A 15,882-nucleotide genomic window follows, 5' to 3' on the forward strand; every position below is an offset into this window, starting at 1 on the left:
AAAATTAGAGAATTAAAGATATCATTACAAAATGAACAAATCTGAGAGAGGTCCACATGTAGTACCTATATATGTAATATCAAAGCAATTGCACTTGCGGTTTTTAACAAGAAGTCGAAAATATCAGTTTTTACCAAAAATGACAAAAATATTCATCAAAATTAAAAAATTAAAGATATCATTACAAAATTAACAAATCTGAGAGAGGTCCACATGTAGTACCTATAGATGTAGTATCAAAGCAATTGCATTTGCGGTTTTTAACAAGAAGTCGAAAATATCAGTTTTTACCAAAAATGACAAAAATATTCATCAAAATTAGAGAATTAAAGATATCAACATGAAATGAACAAACCTAAGAGAGGTCTACCCAAGGTACATATACACCAAGTATCAAAGCATTTAGACTTGTAGTTTTCAAGAAGAAGTCGAAAAAGTAAAACATTGACACGGACGACGGAGACGACGACGGACAATCACTCATATGATAAGCTCCGCTCGACAAAGTCGACAGCGGAGCTAAAAATGGATGAAGACGACTTAAAAAAAGGGCTGTTAAGAAAATGTTCGCTTTGAGTAATTGGTTGTTTTCTGCTCTCTAAATTAAATACATTGTCAGGGATCGCGTTAACCCCATATTTTGCTTCCCAGACTTCAATTATTGAAGTGGGACCCAGTTTTACAGGCAAGATGGGGTCCAATCTTTAATAAAGTTATCCAGGGTCAAATTTCAATTTCTAAAAAATGTTGGGACTCGTCTTGCCGAGACACTAGCGCAAACCCTGAATTGTATAGATTTTGGCAAAAAAGTAATACCTAATCATAAATGTCTTAAGGCAACATGTAATTGCAAATGCGAACACTGACAAACAAGAAATAATACCCACATTTACTGACTTTTGTAAGCGAGGTGACAAGTTCAGAAGGCAGTGAGAAAGAAAAACAGTTATTTAAAGAAAAACAGTTATTTAACCGATGAGCAGACAAATAACGGAAAGCCCAAGAGTAGCTGATAAGTAGATGTCAAAAAATCATGTCCACATACAAGGTAAACACTATATAAAAGCAAAAATATAAATTTCAAATTCCAAACAAAGAATAAAACAGTGATAAGATTTGCCAAACAAATTCAGCCAACAGATCGTACTGACTTTTTATGACTACACACAAACTGATCATTATGTATTTGTACAGACATAACAACTCAATAAAACTGTCGCATTTAATCCATCAAATTATAGTAATTATTTATACTTAACAAAATATCAGTTTTATGTACTAAAACCGCTACTGTTGTAAGAAACGATGTCAATTCAAATACAAGTAGATTGAAAAGAAATGTGACGAGTTTAGTCACAAAGGTAGCCGACAGAAAAATCTTTAGAAAGTACACTGACTTTCTATAGCGCTATAGACGATTGTATCATTCCAGCATTTCTATAACATACTAACACAAATAGAATCCTTCATATAAAAAAAAATTCAAAAATTTAAACCTTACGTGTAAATGCGTGTCCATGTAAATAATGCCAATTGTAACTGTCGTAAGTGTCCGACCTACGATTCTTCTTACGAGTCCCTTTGCGTGTTCCTACTAATCGTTTCCACCAGTGAAAACACCCCATGATGTGCGAGTTTGTCCAAGTCATTGATGCGTGTTAACAAATGGGGCAGTCCACAACGGAGACTTGACTATACTTCTCATCAGTGGCCTTGCAAAATCATTATGAAGATAACAATGCCAGGCAATCTTATATAAAAGCCAAATGATGACAGGGAAAGGAAACGGAGCCTGACTGACTGCACCCAATGCGCATTATGACTCAAGCAACTGAAGTATATGACAGTGCTCAAGAGAGACTGCTTTTTATGTGAGTTCACAGGAAGTGGTTGTAATGCCAATGTGAACAATATCAGACAAGTACATAAATTATCACATTAACATACAGCCACTATATAAATGGTTCAATGATTTACGAGTACACTGCCAAAAAGAGATGAGGAATTTTGAAAAGGGAAGTTGGGATTCCGTATCAAAATGGGAAAGTCACTATCTCATTGTTATGCTAATAATGCTGAATTGTCAAGTCAATTGTCAAGTGATTACATAAGTTTTTATGTCGCTTCCAGTAGTATTTTATAACCATATTTGAAGAGGAGTCATGGAACAGCAATATAAATACTGATATGTGGAATTTGTTTCCACGGTTATCGCTTAAGGGGTAAACCGACAAAAATAGGTTACACAAAACATTATTCCCCCTACATGTATTTATGACAAATCTGTAAAAATAGTTTACGTACAAACCAAAATTGTGGATCTGAGTGAAAATTACATCAAAGAATCCATTGAATGAAGTTTGATTGAATTAAACGGTTTACATAAGATAAGCATGTGTCATATTGCAGTAGCTACCGGTAGGTTGTCAATATTTCTCATGGAATAAATTACAAGAATAACCCCCTCCTTCCCTCAGTCATTCATCAATACTTGGTGATCTGGTATAACCTGATACAGACAGAACACAAACATGCACTTGTGTCTGTGTTTGAATTACAATTCACTGTCTAGACGTCCCTTCTAGTATTTGTTTTACATCAATACAGATTTTAAGGGATTGACCATTTTAAATCATGGGGGTGGCTGGAAGATAAAAAAGTTTAGACACCGAGAGAGAAAAAAGCATGCCAAGTGTTACAGGAACAAAATGATTGCACATTCAAGAAAAAGAAAATGTGGAGATTAGAAAAAACTGCACTGCTCACTTTTCCAGCACACCCCATGATTTCAAACGTTCCACCCTAACATGTCTGTGTGAATACACAGAGACTCAACATTATTAGAATAATTCAAAAGTAAAAAAAAATATTTTATTGAAATATATACAAGCTTGTGTTCTAAATTCATGATAATTGCATGTGAAAAAATAATTGTAACTGGTTGCATTGTACGTGTGTGATAAGTTTGACATGTTGAACTATTCTCATTCAGGTTGCACATATCATTTGTACTATTAATTGTTTAGCTACTTATCTCTAGATTCAGCCCAACATATCAGATTTTCCAGACATGCCTCATAATCATACCTTCCACTTCAATTACTTTAGAACTGTACTTTCCTTCATGTGAAATCACTACAACCCTTGCTATAAATAAACAACTTTCATTTTATGGAAGACCAATTTTCTTGCTTTTTCAAATGCAGGTAAAAGCATGAATAATTTTGCAATTGTCAATGGGTTATTTAGCCAAAAGGTCACAGTGACCTTTCCAAAATATAGTCTTACAGAATGCTTGTATATTATCAAATTACCATTTTATAGCATTTTGTACTGATAGAGTATACATGTTGCATAACATAGCGTAACTATTACAACCTTGCCCATTGGGAATCTACATCAAACAAATGGATATATGGATACCAACGACACAGTATCTTTTCTTTGCATGACAAAAGCGAGTATAAAAGCCATGAAACAATGCAATAATACATCTAACAATTTTGCATGGAAAATAGTGGCTAAATTCAAAGCAGGAACACTCTACTGAAAATGGATAAGAACAATGAAGTCACCATACTGGTAATCACATAAAAATTATTTAATATTCTTGTTCCTCAAATAATACATGTATAACTTGAATTTTATAAAAGTTCCTAAAAAATAATAGTACAGCAACATATCTATGCAAAATTTGCGGAGGAGAATACTAGCAAATGTGTTCCTCAATTACCGGGTAATACTACATGTACTGAAATAGTCTCATTGTTCCTTATAGAAAAATATAACATGAATTGTATAGAGGGTCCTAAACAAGTTGGCTGATATAGCTATCGTTTTGGATGCATAATAAGAAAGGAATGTTAAATAAAACAATCTTGCCATTTTGAAGATTTTTTGTTATTTGTTACATAAAATGAATTATTCTGATAGAGGAAATAATGAAACTAATCTTCCAGAGATCCATCTAAGATATCTACACATAAAAAATGAGAGGTCCACCCAAGGTATATGTATACCAAGTTTCAAACCAATCTGAATTTTCAGTAAGAGGTCAAAAATAAAAATAAAATACTAGCCAGAATAGGTGGGGAAACTACACTTGTCACTTTTTTATTTAAAGAAAAAAATGAACACCTCTATAAACTGAGAAAACTTCTTCTGTTATTGAACTCATCTGTATTAAAACTAAATGACACGGGAAAACTGAACACCTCTGTAATTTTTTTCACAGTAATTTTGATGTTCAGTGTAGCTCTTTGAACACACACATCCTATTTCCTGCCAAACTATTATATCAACATTTAACAATACCGGTATATCCCTAGCAAGAGATTTGGCTTCAGCTCTCAATAAGATGAGGGTGTGTTCGTACAGTATTTCCTTGTTAGGTTATATAACAAGTAACAATGTCAGATTGCTGTGATTCAAAGAAGACTTATAAAGCTTTTCAAGTTAACACTGGGTCAATTATACCAAATTATCAAGTTCCATTGGCTTAAAGATTGGGAGATGGTAAGGTCAGACGTCTCTTTAATCACATCTCCCGACCTTACCACTAGAGGGCATTTAGGCCCAACTAATATTCCTCGTATTATTTGCTGCGCCACGTAAGATACATACATGTATGATCCATGAGAGTAAAGGTGAGGTGGGTTGTAAGTACACAGTTTACTACCGATATGTAGGCAAACAATAACTGTGTCGCTTGGTTTTCTTTTATCCACTTTTATCAGGCTAGATACAACTGTAAGATAAATTTTGTGTTTACCTTATTCCTACCTACCTACATGTATTTTTTACAAGAAATCAAAAAGTGTATTTAATTCAAATGAACTTAAAATTATTTATTTCAATACAAATTAAATAATTATAGTCAGTCCACCAATGTTGTATTTTTTTATTTCATGAACTTTATGTGGTGATCAACAAGCACAAGGTTATAGTAATTAAGAAAATTCCTGAACATCAACTTAGATGTTTTTCACATAAGTAGTTCAATAATATTACCAAAACACACCAAATTTGTTTAATTTGGCCTTATTTAGCCATGTGATACATGTGAAACATTTTAGTGACTGTAAAATCTCTGATAGAAATGGAATTTTTAATCCCATGAGGGCAGCACAAGCTTTGATAGTGTCAAGGAATCAAGTAAGGATACAAAAATAGCAATAATGGAACATACTTCAAAACTTCTGTTTTTTTTATTTTAGCTATTCTGTAATTCTATAATGTAACCAATTCTTATCTAACAATGAGATTGTTAGAATTAAGATTCTGTTAATTCATACAAGCACTGAGTGACCAATCAAATTCACTAAAATGGTCCGCAACCTGAAGGTCTAAATTATGCTTGTGGTTGTATTAAACTAATATTATTCATTTTAGACATAATATTTGTTCACTTTCTCAAGATTCAAGAGTGTGAAAACCATCAAGGAGAGAACTTTAATGTTAGAGGGCAAGTTTATAAAGGAATCAATCAAATGAATCAAAGAAAGCTTAGAAAGAACTCCCATGTGCTGAGAGTTTTGGAGACACATATAATTTGAAATTACTTAGCTGAAACTAAGTATGCAAATCAGAAAATTAATATGACCAGATTTGAGTGTAAAACTAATGAGGTCTGCGCAATGTAACAAAAACTCTATGTACCAAGTTTAATTGAAATGTGATTAGAACCAAAAAATTATGAATTATTATGCTAATTAGGGAATTAATATGAACAGATTTTTACCACAAACTAATTAGGTTTGTACATTGTCCTAGAGCATCTTTGTACTAAGTTTCATTAAAATGGAAATTAGTACTTTAGATATCAGTGTGATTATGCAAATTGGGTAATTAATATGTACAGATTTTAACCCACAATTATCCAGGTCTGTCTATTGTCCTACAGCATCCATGTATAAACATTCATTGATATGTGATGATTAGTACTTGAGATACCCATGGAAAAGCTGAAAATTAACTAATTATGCAAATTAGGTGATTAATATGCACAAATATTTATCCGAAACAATCAATCTCTGCATAGTCCTTGAGTATGTAAGTACCAAGTTTCATTGAAATGTAATGCTCACTACTTACCGGTATATCAAAAGCTGAAAATTAATTAATTATGCAAATTAGGTAATTATATGTACTGATATTACCATAAAAACTATCAGGTCTGTGCAGTGTCATATGACACCTATGTACCAAGTTTCATTGAAATGTGATGATTAGTACTTGAGATATCAGTGGAAAAACCGAAAATTGACTAATCATTATGCAAATTAGGTAATTAGTATCCACGGATTATTACCAAAAACTAATCAAAACCTAGCATTAGTTCAGAGCACCTATGTACCAAGTTTCATCAAAATCCAATGAGTGGTTGTTTAGATATCAGTGGAACAGCCATGGAACCACTAAAAATAGCTAATTATCATGCAAATTAGGTAATTAATATGCACGGATTTTTACCAAAAACTAATCAAATCTGCGCATATGTTCAGAGCATCTATGTACCAAGTTTCATCAAAATCCAATGAGTGGTTCTTTAGATATCAGTGGAACAGTCATAGAACAGCTAAAAATTAGCTAATTATCATGCAAATTAGGTAATTAACGAGTATGGATTTTTACCAAAACCTAATCAAATCTGCGCATTGGCCCAGAGCATCTATGCACCAAGTTTCATCAAAAACCGATGTATGGTTCTTGAGATAGCAGTGGAACAGTCGGACACACATACACACACACACACACATACAGACACACTAACTGCAAAGACTCCCATTTTGTGCTTCGCACATGGGAGTCAAAAATGATTACAATAGAAAGCTTAGAAAGAACTCCCATGTGCTGAGAGTACTGAACGCATAGGGACAGAAATAGGGAATATTTCAAATTGTTTCAAAATTTTAAATCAGCCTTTTAAAACAGAAGCAAAGCGACTAATTTAGATCTGCTATGATATGAAAGCAATTTGATCTACAGGAATGAAGTCTATAATACTGTCAGAAAACAAATTTGCGTTTGCAGTCTGATTTATTCAAGCTATCAGAACTCGCTTCATTCAAATTAGGCAATCAACATTAAACTAATCACTGCTGTGGATAACCCTAGAGCATCTATTTAATAAGTTGCCTATAAATGTGATGATCAGTGTGTATATTATGCAAATTAAGTAATTAATATGCATGGATTATAACCCAAAACTAATCAAGTCTGTGCATTATCATTGTAACAAGTTGAATGCAATTAGTTCTTAGAATATTGGTGGAACAGCCAAACAAGCAGCCTCTCGGTTGAGATAGCTCTGCTGTTAGCAATGCACATTTCAATTAAAGAACTGAAGATATCATTAGAAAATGAACAAAACTGAGAGAGGTATATCTGAGGTACTTGTATGTATAGAATCAAAACAATCAAACTTTCAGTTTTCAACAAAAGTGAAAAAAATATCACTTTTTCAAAAATGACAAAAAATATTGAGAATTGAAGATATTATCATGAAATGAACAAATCTCAGAGAGGTCTGCCCAATGTAAATATACACCAAGCAACAAGGCTTGTAGTTTTCAAGAAGAAGTCGAATAAGTCACAAGTTCACACAAACGACAACAGTCGTCAATGTACTAGTAGATAGCAAATTAGGTAATTAATGTGCATATCTATTTACCTATAACTAATCAGGTCACATTGTCTTAGAACATATATGTACATGTATTAAGATTCATTGAATTACGATGATTACCGGTAGTACCAATACTTGAAATATCAATGGAAAAGCTGAAAACTGATTAATTCAGATTACCAGATAAGTAATTATTTTGCACAAACTTTAAATCAAAACTAATCAGTTTTTCACATTGTCCTAAAGCATTCATGTACTGTAGAATACTTTATTTTCGCTTGGAATTTATTTTCGCTATTTTCACTGAAGGGATGATTCCGTGAAAATAAAATCCAGCGAATATACTTTTTTTCCTATATTTCACATTAAACTCATGAAAAATCAGTGAAAATAAATTCCAAGCAAAACGCCCAAAAAACCTTTTCAGTGAAAATTAATTCCAGCGAAAATAAAGTATTCCACAGTATTTGAGATAGCAGTGAAAATTATGCAAATTAGGTAATTACCAAGTTACATTGAAATGTGATGAGTGATTCTTTAGATATCTGTGGAACAAGCAAAGACATATGACCACACTCTATGATGATTTAAACAAGGATTACCACAGGCTAAGAGGCCAAAAACAATAGTACTAAGAAAACATGAATACACAGGAAAAAAGAACTGGAAATTTGGTCATCCCTTAATTAATTCAAACTACTGTACTCATCCAACATAGCACTCTAACAATCACATGTTTTCAGTTGGAATGTGCATAGTTCACCATGTGCCAGATTGAGGTGAATATCACAGGTACCTTTTTAGTTGTGTCGTCATTGATTGCCACAACACTTTTACAATGAAGAAACAGAAATAGTCACAAAAAATATGCCCCCTCCCTCCCTTTCACAATGGTTTGTTCAAATGACCCTTGTATAAATTATGGCAGATGATTACATGTTACACTACATGTAGTCTCTACAATGACATTTTCAATTTATGCAATAGTACAAACATTTTTTTATTTATTCCCCAAACTTCAAATATCTAAATACGACAATTTATTATTGAATTTTCATTCACGAACAAATATTACCCGAGTTATCAAATTTAAAAAATACATGGACAGTCAAAGCATTTCAGAGATATGGCTCTAGAACTGCTTTCACTAAAATGAAATGGCAACCAGTCAGTCATTTTGAATCTGATCTCTGGTGAGATACAGGTGGAGATGCACACACAGATACAAGGAGATCAAAATATAAGTCCTCTTTTCAAGACTTCATTCCAAAGGAAACTAATTAAATAAAGATCACATGTATCGTTATTACCATGTGGATACATATATTTTTCATGTTATTTAACCATAACTTCACTTCTTTTTATCGGATTTATTTTATTGTTGTATGTGATTATCAGTGTTTATTATCTTTAGTTATGTTATCAAGATTGAGTAGTAGTAGCCAAATTTCCTATAGATTTATGATGTTTTCGTGACGCAAAGAAACACACTTTGGCCTGTATTCAGCCATTTCTATCAGTTTGCATAAGTGTGTTCTCCCTGATTGGCTCAATTAAAACAACCAATCATATTAATTGACGCCAAGGATTAAAATTCTAGGTGTGAATCCACCCTTGTCTTTAAATTGACAAAGAGTGTTAATTAAGACAGACTTCATCCTTTGTACTCCAAGTGATACATTGTTCCAAATCGTCCTAGAGTATGTAGTTTTTCAACTAGCTCTATCTCGTTGCTGTACAACTGAATAAATGCGTGTTCACCATTAGAACATTGCACACTGGTATACCGTCTACTGCTTGATGTATCTACAGTCTATCTGGTGAGATTTAAAGATCCTATACTGTTTGTGGCAGTTTCCCCCACAACATGTCTATAATAGAAAATTTCTTAAGGTTCCTTGAATCACTAAACACAGGTTTGGCTGTATACTTGTATGCAAGTTTGATTAATAATAGTTTGCTTGTTATGTGACTTCATGTATATAACTAGCTGTGTTGACAATACTATTTCCCTAGCACAGCGCTAGGGGGCGCCATATTGTAGGCAACCCACACCCACACCAGATGCATATACCGGTAGTGATTTTATTTAAAAAAAAAACACCTTCAATCAAGTAAACATGCACACATAAGCGGAAAATTGTATTTGTTATATACTGATTTATTCAAAATATGGCCTAATATGATTAATATACATGTAACCTAAATGCAAATGCACGAAATTAAAATTAAATTTCTAAGATGGCTAAATTTCACTGTAAATCTTTGGCACTTCACTGTGAGATAATTTTGCAAAAATAAGGCCTCAGAAAGAACAATTACTTAATACAGGTACCGGTAAGTCATGTGAATACACAAAACACATTTTTGACTTGCTTATTTGTATTTTCTGCAATCATCACACAATTCATGTGATTTCAAAATTGAATCTCTATCACATACATTACACTAGTTGCCCATCTTATTAATACTTTTTTTTTTAAATGTTTTTGTGCCAGACGACAGTTCTGGACATTGAGTGTCACTGTTGTCTGTCATGACTTTTTTTTTAAGTGCAAATTGCAAGTGCTAGTGCTGACACATAGGTTCCCCCAAAGTCGCATTCGTTAGTGAATAAATCTCGGCCAGTGGAATTGGCCTTCCCATTGAGTCTGTGGAACACTCACCCAGGGCAGGGGTCTTTTGATGTTCAGCCTAGGATTTGAACTTGCGTCTACCGATCATGACTCTGATGCGACAACCACTATGTTACCAGTGACCGTTTTTTTAATGCTTTAATGAAACTAATGTTATTCAGGAATTTTCTGCCAAACACAGCAAACCATCCTACTTGATGAATTTTGAGAGGTTGCTGGGGAACAAATAAAGTGAAACCTAAACCTAAGCAGTAAGCTTTATATAGCTTCAGTTCTGACCTTACAACTATTCTATTGACCTTAGGAGTAATGACCTACATATTGAAAACAGATATACCGTGAGTATTTACGGTAGCTGTCATTTTTCAAACATTTCAATCTTTCTTTATGCCTAAATAGAAAATGGAATGGGAAAAACCATAACGAAATCGTATCACAACTTCTTTTAGACTACAAGTACATGTATATTTTTCATTACCAACAAAATTAAAACCAATGAATAATGTGGAAATGTTATCATGTGGAAAAACCTGGTACCAACATTTTTTGGACTAAGTTTTCAACAGTTTGTGATGCCTATTTTAGAACCAAATTCAGGCTATTCACTCTTCCAGGACACACATATTTGATTGGTGCCTACATTGTAGTTATAGGTTGGTACACAGAATCAATGTGTGAAAATAAATCATATAGAAGAATCAAGAAAAGAAACAAGAAAGATACAACATTTTCAAAAACAAGAAGGCTGCCAGCCAGCCATTGCTGATTAAATCGTGAAGCAAATTGTCATGGACATGTATCTGAAAAAGTATAATGTATGTACCTGGTACAAAATTTGAACAAAAACTAACAAAGAATGTACAAGACACCACATTTTCAAAAAACAAGATGGCTTCCAGTTAGCAAGCATTGATCCAATCAAGCAACAAATTTTTTTAAACATGTTCTATACTTTCGATTACCAACAAAATTAAAACCATTGCATATTATGACATTAAAATCACTGAATTAATTCTATTATCACTAAGAAATGCCAACAATTTGAGAACAAATTAAAGGTCTTTCATTTTCCCCCACGCCTAAATTAGATCAAAGAAAGCTTAGAAAGAACTCCCATGTGCTGAGAGTATTGGAGACACATTAAATATAATTCGAAATTACTTAGCTGAAAACTAATTATGCAAATCAGAAAATTAATATGACCAGATTTGAGTGTAAAACTAATGAGGTCTGCACAATGTAACAGAAAATCTATGTCTCCAAGTTTAATTGAAATGTGATTAGAACCAAAAAATTATGAATTATTATGCTTATTAGGGAATTAATATGAACAGATTTTTACCCCAAACTAATTAGGTTTGTACATTGTCCTAGAGCATCTTTGTACTAAGTTTCATTGAAATGGAATAATTAGTACCGTGAAAACTCCAAAATTTCGACCCCTCTAAAAATTCGGCCGCCTATTTATTTGCCGGGTTTCGGTGTTTTATTTACCTCCAAATTTTCGACTCCACTAAAAATTGCCGACTCATTCTTATTCAAAAATTGCGACCAGTTTTAGTTTTCCCCCAAACGAAAAAAAAAAACGATGTGAGCGTTCAAACGGGACCTTCCTCGAAGGCATGAATCCGGGTTTCTGATTGACTGAGAGATTTTTATTTTATTGGTAACGAAAATATATTCTAAATAAACGAAGTTTCAAATAAAAACGAACACAAAAATCTCGGCATACTGCGTTTCTGAATTGTTGATTATTACTGTACTCAGTAGTGATTATAATAATGTACACAAAATAAATTTGTTGAATGGTTATGAAATACAAATAAAAGTCAACTTAGTTTCATCGTAAGCGAATGATTCCGGTCTCGTATAAACGTTTGATGCTGTAGGATATCCGCCATGTTCTCTTAGGTCAAATAGGTCAAATCGCTAATTAACCAATCAAATGCTGGATGATGCCAACGTGTTCAAATTACCATAGCTTATTTAAATATGTTAATGTTATTGAACGCAATGCGGAAGAGATTGATGTTGTAGTACGATATTTTGGCTTGGATTTTGATGCGAAAACGGCATGATTTTTTTTAAATAAAAAAATTAGTTGTTTTTAAAAAATAAACTGGTCATCTGAAGAATAATTTAACATTGTTCACAGTGATAACAGCTCATTCTCGAAAGGAAGCTTACCCGCTCACGCTAGTCACGATAAAAATCATACACGTGTACTCTTGAATAGACAGACGTCAATGACTACGGTAAAACTTACTCTATTTTAGCCGGCAGGATTGAATGAAATGTCCGAAAAATGACGCCAAAATACACCTTAAAAGTCCCATTTTATTTTCTTAAATCCCATTTTATTTTTTATTCCAAGGGCGAATTTACGGCAGAATTTGGTCCCTCAAATAAGGGACACGTGAGCTTTGATTCTAACCGGATACATTGCACTGGGTCGGGGAGATAGTTTGCTAAACTTCCATGTATCTTTTGTCCAATGGGTACCTGTACTTCGAACATTCGCAAGTTTTCCTAGGTAGTGCGAGACAGCTTTGTCTTTTGACCTATTAGTTTTGTGCTGACCTCTTCTCCGCGTCTTGATGTTTTGTTTTGCTTGTCATAATACTCACTGATTGATGACTTTGTTTAGATTTTGAGTTACAACTCGGCCACGACCTTTGCTTTTACCGTGAAACATGAGGAAGTTTACGTCAATTGACGGACATTGCATTTTTTAAAAACTAATGAAGCACACTGTCTATCATCCCCATTTTTTCATTTGCTGATTTCTATTCTGAAAAATTCGACCGTCCGAAAATGCACCTTAATTTTGACTCTAAAAACACGTCACATTTCTAACACCAATTATTTAAAACCGGTCGAAATTTTGGAGTTTTTACGGTACTTTAGATATCAGTGTGAAAGCTTAAAATTGGTTAATTATGCAAATTAGGTAATTAATATGTACAGATTGTAACCCACAATTATTCAGGTCTGTCTATTGTCCTACAGCATCCATGTACATTCATTGATATGTGATGTATAGTACCTGAGATATCAGTGTGAAAGTTGGTTAATTATGCAAATTAGGTGATTAATATGCACAAATATTTACCGGAAACTAATTGGGTCTGCATAATTCTAGATTCATTGAAATGTGATGATCAGTACTTTAGATATCAGTAGAAAAGCTGAAAATTAATTATGCAAATTAGGTAATTAATATGCACAATTATTTACCCTAAGACTAATCAGGTCTCTGCATAGTCCTAAAGGATCTATGTACCAAGTTTCATTGAAATGCGATGATTAGTACTTGAGATACCCATGGAAAAGCTGAAAATTAACTAATTATGCAAATTAGGTGATTAATATGCACAAATATTTATCGAAAACAATCAATCTCTGCATAATCCTTGAGTATGTAAGTACCAAGTTTCATTGAAATGTAATGCTAACTACTTATATCAAATGCTGAAAATTAATTAATTATGCAAATTAGGTAATTAATATGTACTGATATTACCATAAAAACTATCAGGTCTGTGCAGTGTCGTATGACATCTATGTACCAAGTTTCATTGAAATGTGATGATTAGTACTTGAGATATCAGTGGAAAAACCGAAAATTGACTAATCATTATGCAAATTAGGTAATTTGTATCCACGGATTATTACCAAAAACTAATCAAAACCTAGCATTAGTTCAGAGCATCTATGTACCAAGTTTCATCAAAATCCAATGAGTGGTTGTTTAGATATCAGTGGAACAGTCATAAAACCACTAAAAAATAGCTAATTATCATGCAAATTAGGTAATTAATATGCACGGATTTTTACCAAAACCTAATCAAATCTGCGCATTGGCCCAGAGCATCTATGCACCAAGTTTCATCAAAAACCGATGTATGGTTCTTGAGATAGCAGTGGAACAGTCGGACACACATACACACATACAGACATACACACACACATACACACACATACTTGTATTGCAATATGTTCCGAGGACTCCATTGGATTAACTTTTAATATAGTTGAATTAAATTTTAATATAGTTGCGATATGAACTCGATTAAAACGCGTTCCTATATAGGGTTGCGTTTTAATTGGAGTTTAATTAAACTCAATTACAATGCAATACAATGGAGAATTGCATTTTAATTAAGTTTAATTAAACAAGAGTTGAATATCCCGTGACTGAACATAGAAATGTTTGCGAAGCTTAGGTTTAGTATCGGGGTAAGGTATGGTATAATTATATTAATATTAATATAACGTGAACCATACCTTCCCCCGATACTAAACCTAAGCTACGCAAAACGTATTAATAATCGAATTAACTATTAATATAAATTATGTTTTCCGAGGACTATGAAAAAGGTCCTCGGAAGGTGTGTATGTCCTCGGAAGTAGCTATATATCCATCAATCCAAGTACACATACACACATACACACATACACACATACAGACACACTAACTGCAAAGACTCCCATTTTGTGCTTCGCACATGGGAGTCAAAAACTGGTGGCAATATTTTTGATATCTTGCAATTCCTGTCATGACTATTGTATTTAGATTATTATGAATTGAAATAGGGATTAGAATAATGTGCCAAAAGATCACCCTGACTGTTGTTTTTAAGCCAGCACTCACCCTAAAATATAATCCATCCTCCAAAATTTTATCAGGTAAAGGTATCAAACAATACAGTATAATTATTCAATATTCAATTTTATTGCTAATAGTCAATATCATATTCTGTCTCTAGTTCAAAGGTAACTTGGTGAGAACAGTTCTAGTTTTTTTATTTATATTAAACTTATTTAAGTCCCATTACTGCTTCTTTTTGCATGTTTCTTATATACACTGAATTTGCACACATGGCTGACAAGTCATAACAGAGATTAATTCCATGGCTACATCTGTTTTCAATATGTAGGTCATTACTCCTAAGGTCAATAGAATAGTTGTAAGGTCAGAACTGAAGCTATATAAAGCTTACTGCTTAGGTTTCACTTTATTCTTTCCCTAGCAACCTTTCAAATTCATTAAGTAGGATGATTTGCTGTGTTTGACGAAGCAACTAGTGTGATATGCGATGATGATTCAAATTTGATATCACATGAATTGTGTGATGATTTCAGAAAATACAATTGAAGGAGTCAAAAATATTTAAATTTGGTATTTTGCATAATTTTTTGGCTGTAAATTATTGGTTAAAAATGTGGAAAATTATAGAAGATGACTCGTGTACTTTTTGTAGGGAGTATTCCGAAACTATTACATACTTGTTTTGTTGGTGTAGGGAGTCAAAACGCTTCTGAAAAGATTTTCAAAACTGGTATCAACATGACAATTCAACAAGTCATCATTTTTAGGGACTTGAATAAAAGTGCCATTTTCAATTATGCATTAGTGATCGAAAAAATATCATATTTAATTGCTGTAAAGAAAATAAGACTTCACTTTTCTCTAACTTTATAGACTTCTTTAAAATTTTCAAAGGAACAATATATAGCCCATAAAAATAAAGCCATGGAAACATTTCAATACAAAAAGGGTTTGTTAGTAGCGATATACGATGCATGACCAAAATAATTTTTTTTAAATACGACATC

The 15,882-nt window shown here is 33.0% G+C and overlaps 1 protein-coding gene across 3 annotated transcripts in view; it reads right to left on the bottom strand.

The window, feature by feature from the left end:
• Positions 1-15,882, bottom strand: part of LOC100371010 (rho guanine nucleotide exchange factor 7-like) — a 50,194-nt gene that overhangs the window by 22,863 nt on the left and 11,449 nt on the right. Inside the window, exon 1 of one of the 3 annotated variants that reach the window (XM_085501976.1) lies at positions 1,502-1,818. The exons of the other annotated variants lie outside the window; for them this stretch is intronic. Coding sequence (XP_085358102.1) covers positions 1,502-1,649 — 148 coding nt within the window. The 5' untranslated portion in view covers positions 1,650-1,818. Of the gene's footprint in view, positions 1-1,501; positions 1,819-15,882 lie in introns of those variants that run through there. 3 annotated transcript variants of the gene reach the window in all.

Source organism: Saccoglossus kowalevskii, chromosome 1, assembly GCF_978046115.1.
Source record: "Saccoglossus kowalevskii chromosome 1, keSacKowa6.1, whole genome shotgun sequence".
Taxonomy (NCBI): Eukaryota; Metazoa; Hemichordata; class Enteropneusta; family Harrimaniidae; genus Saccoglossus; species Saccoglossus kowalevskii.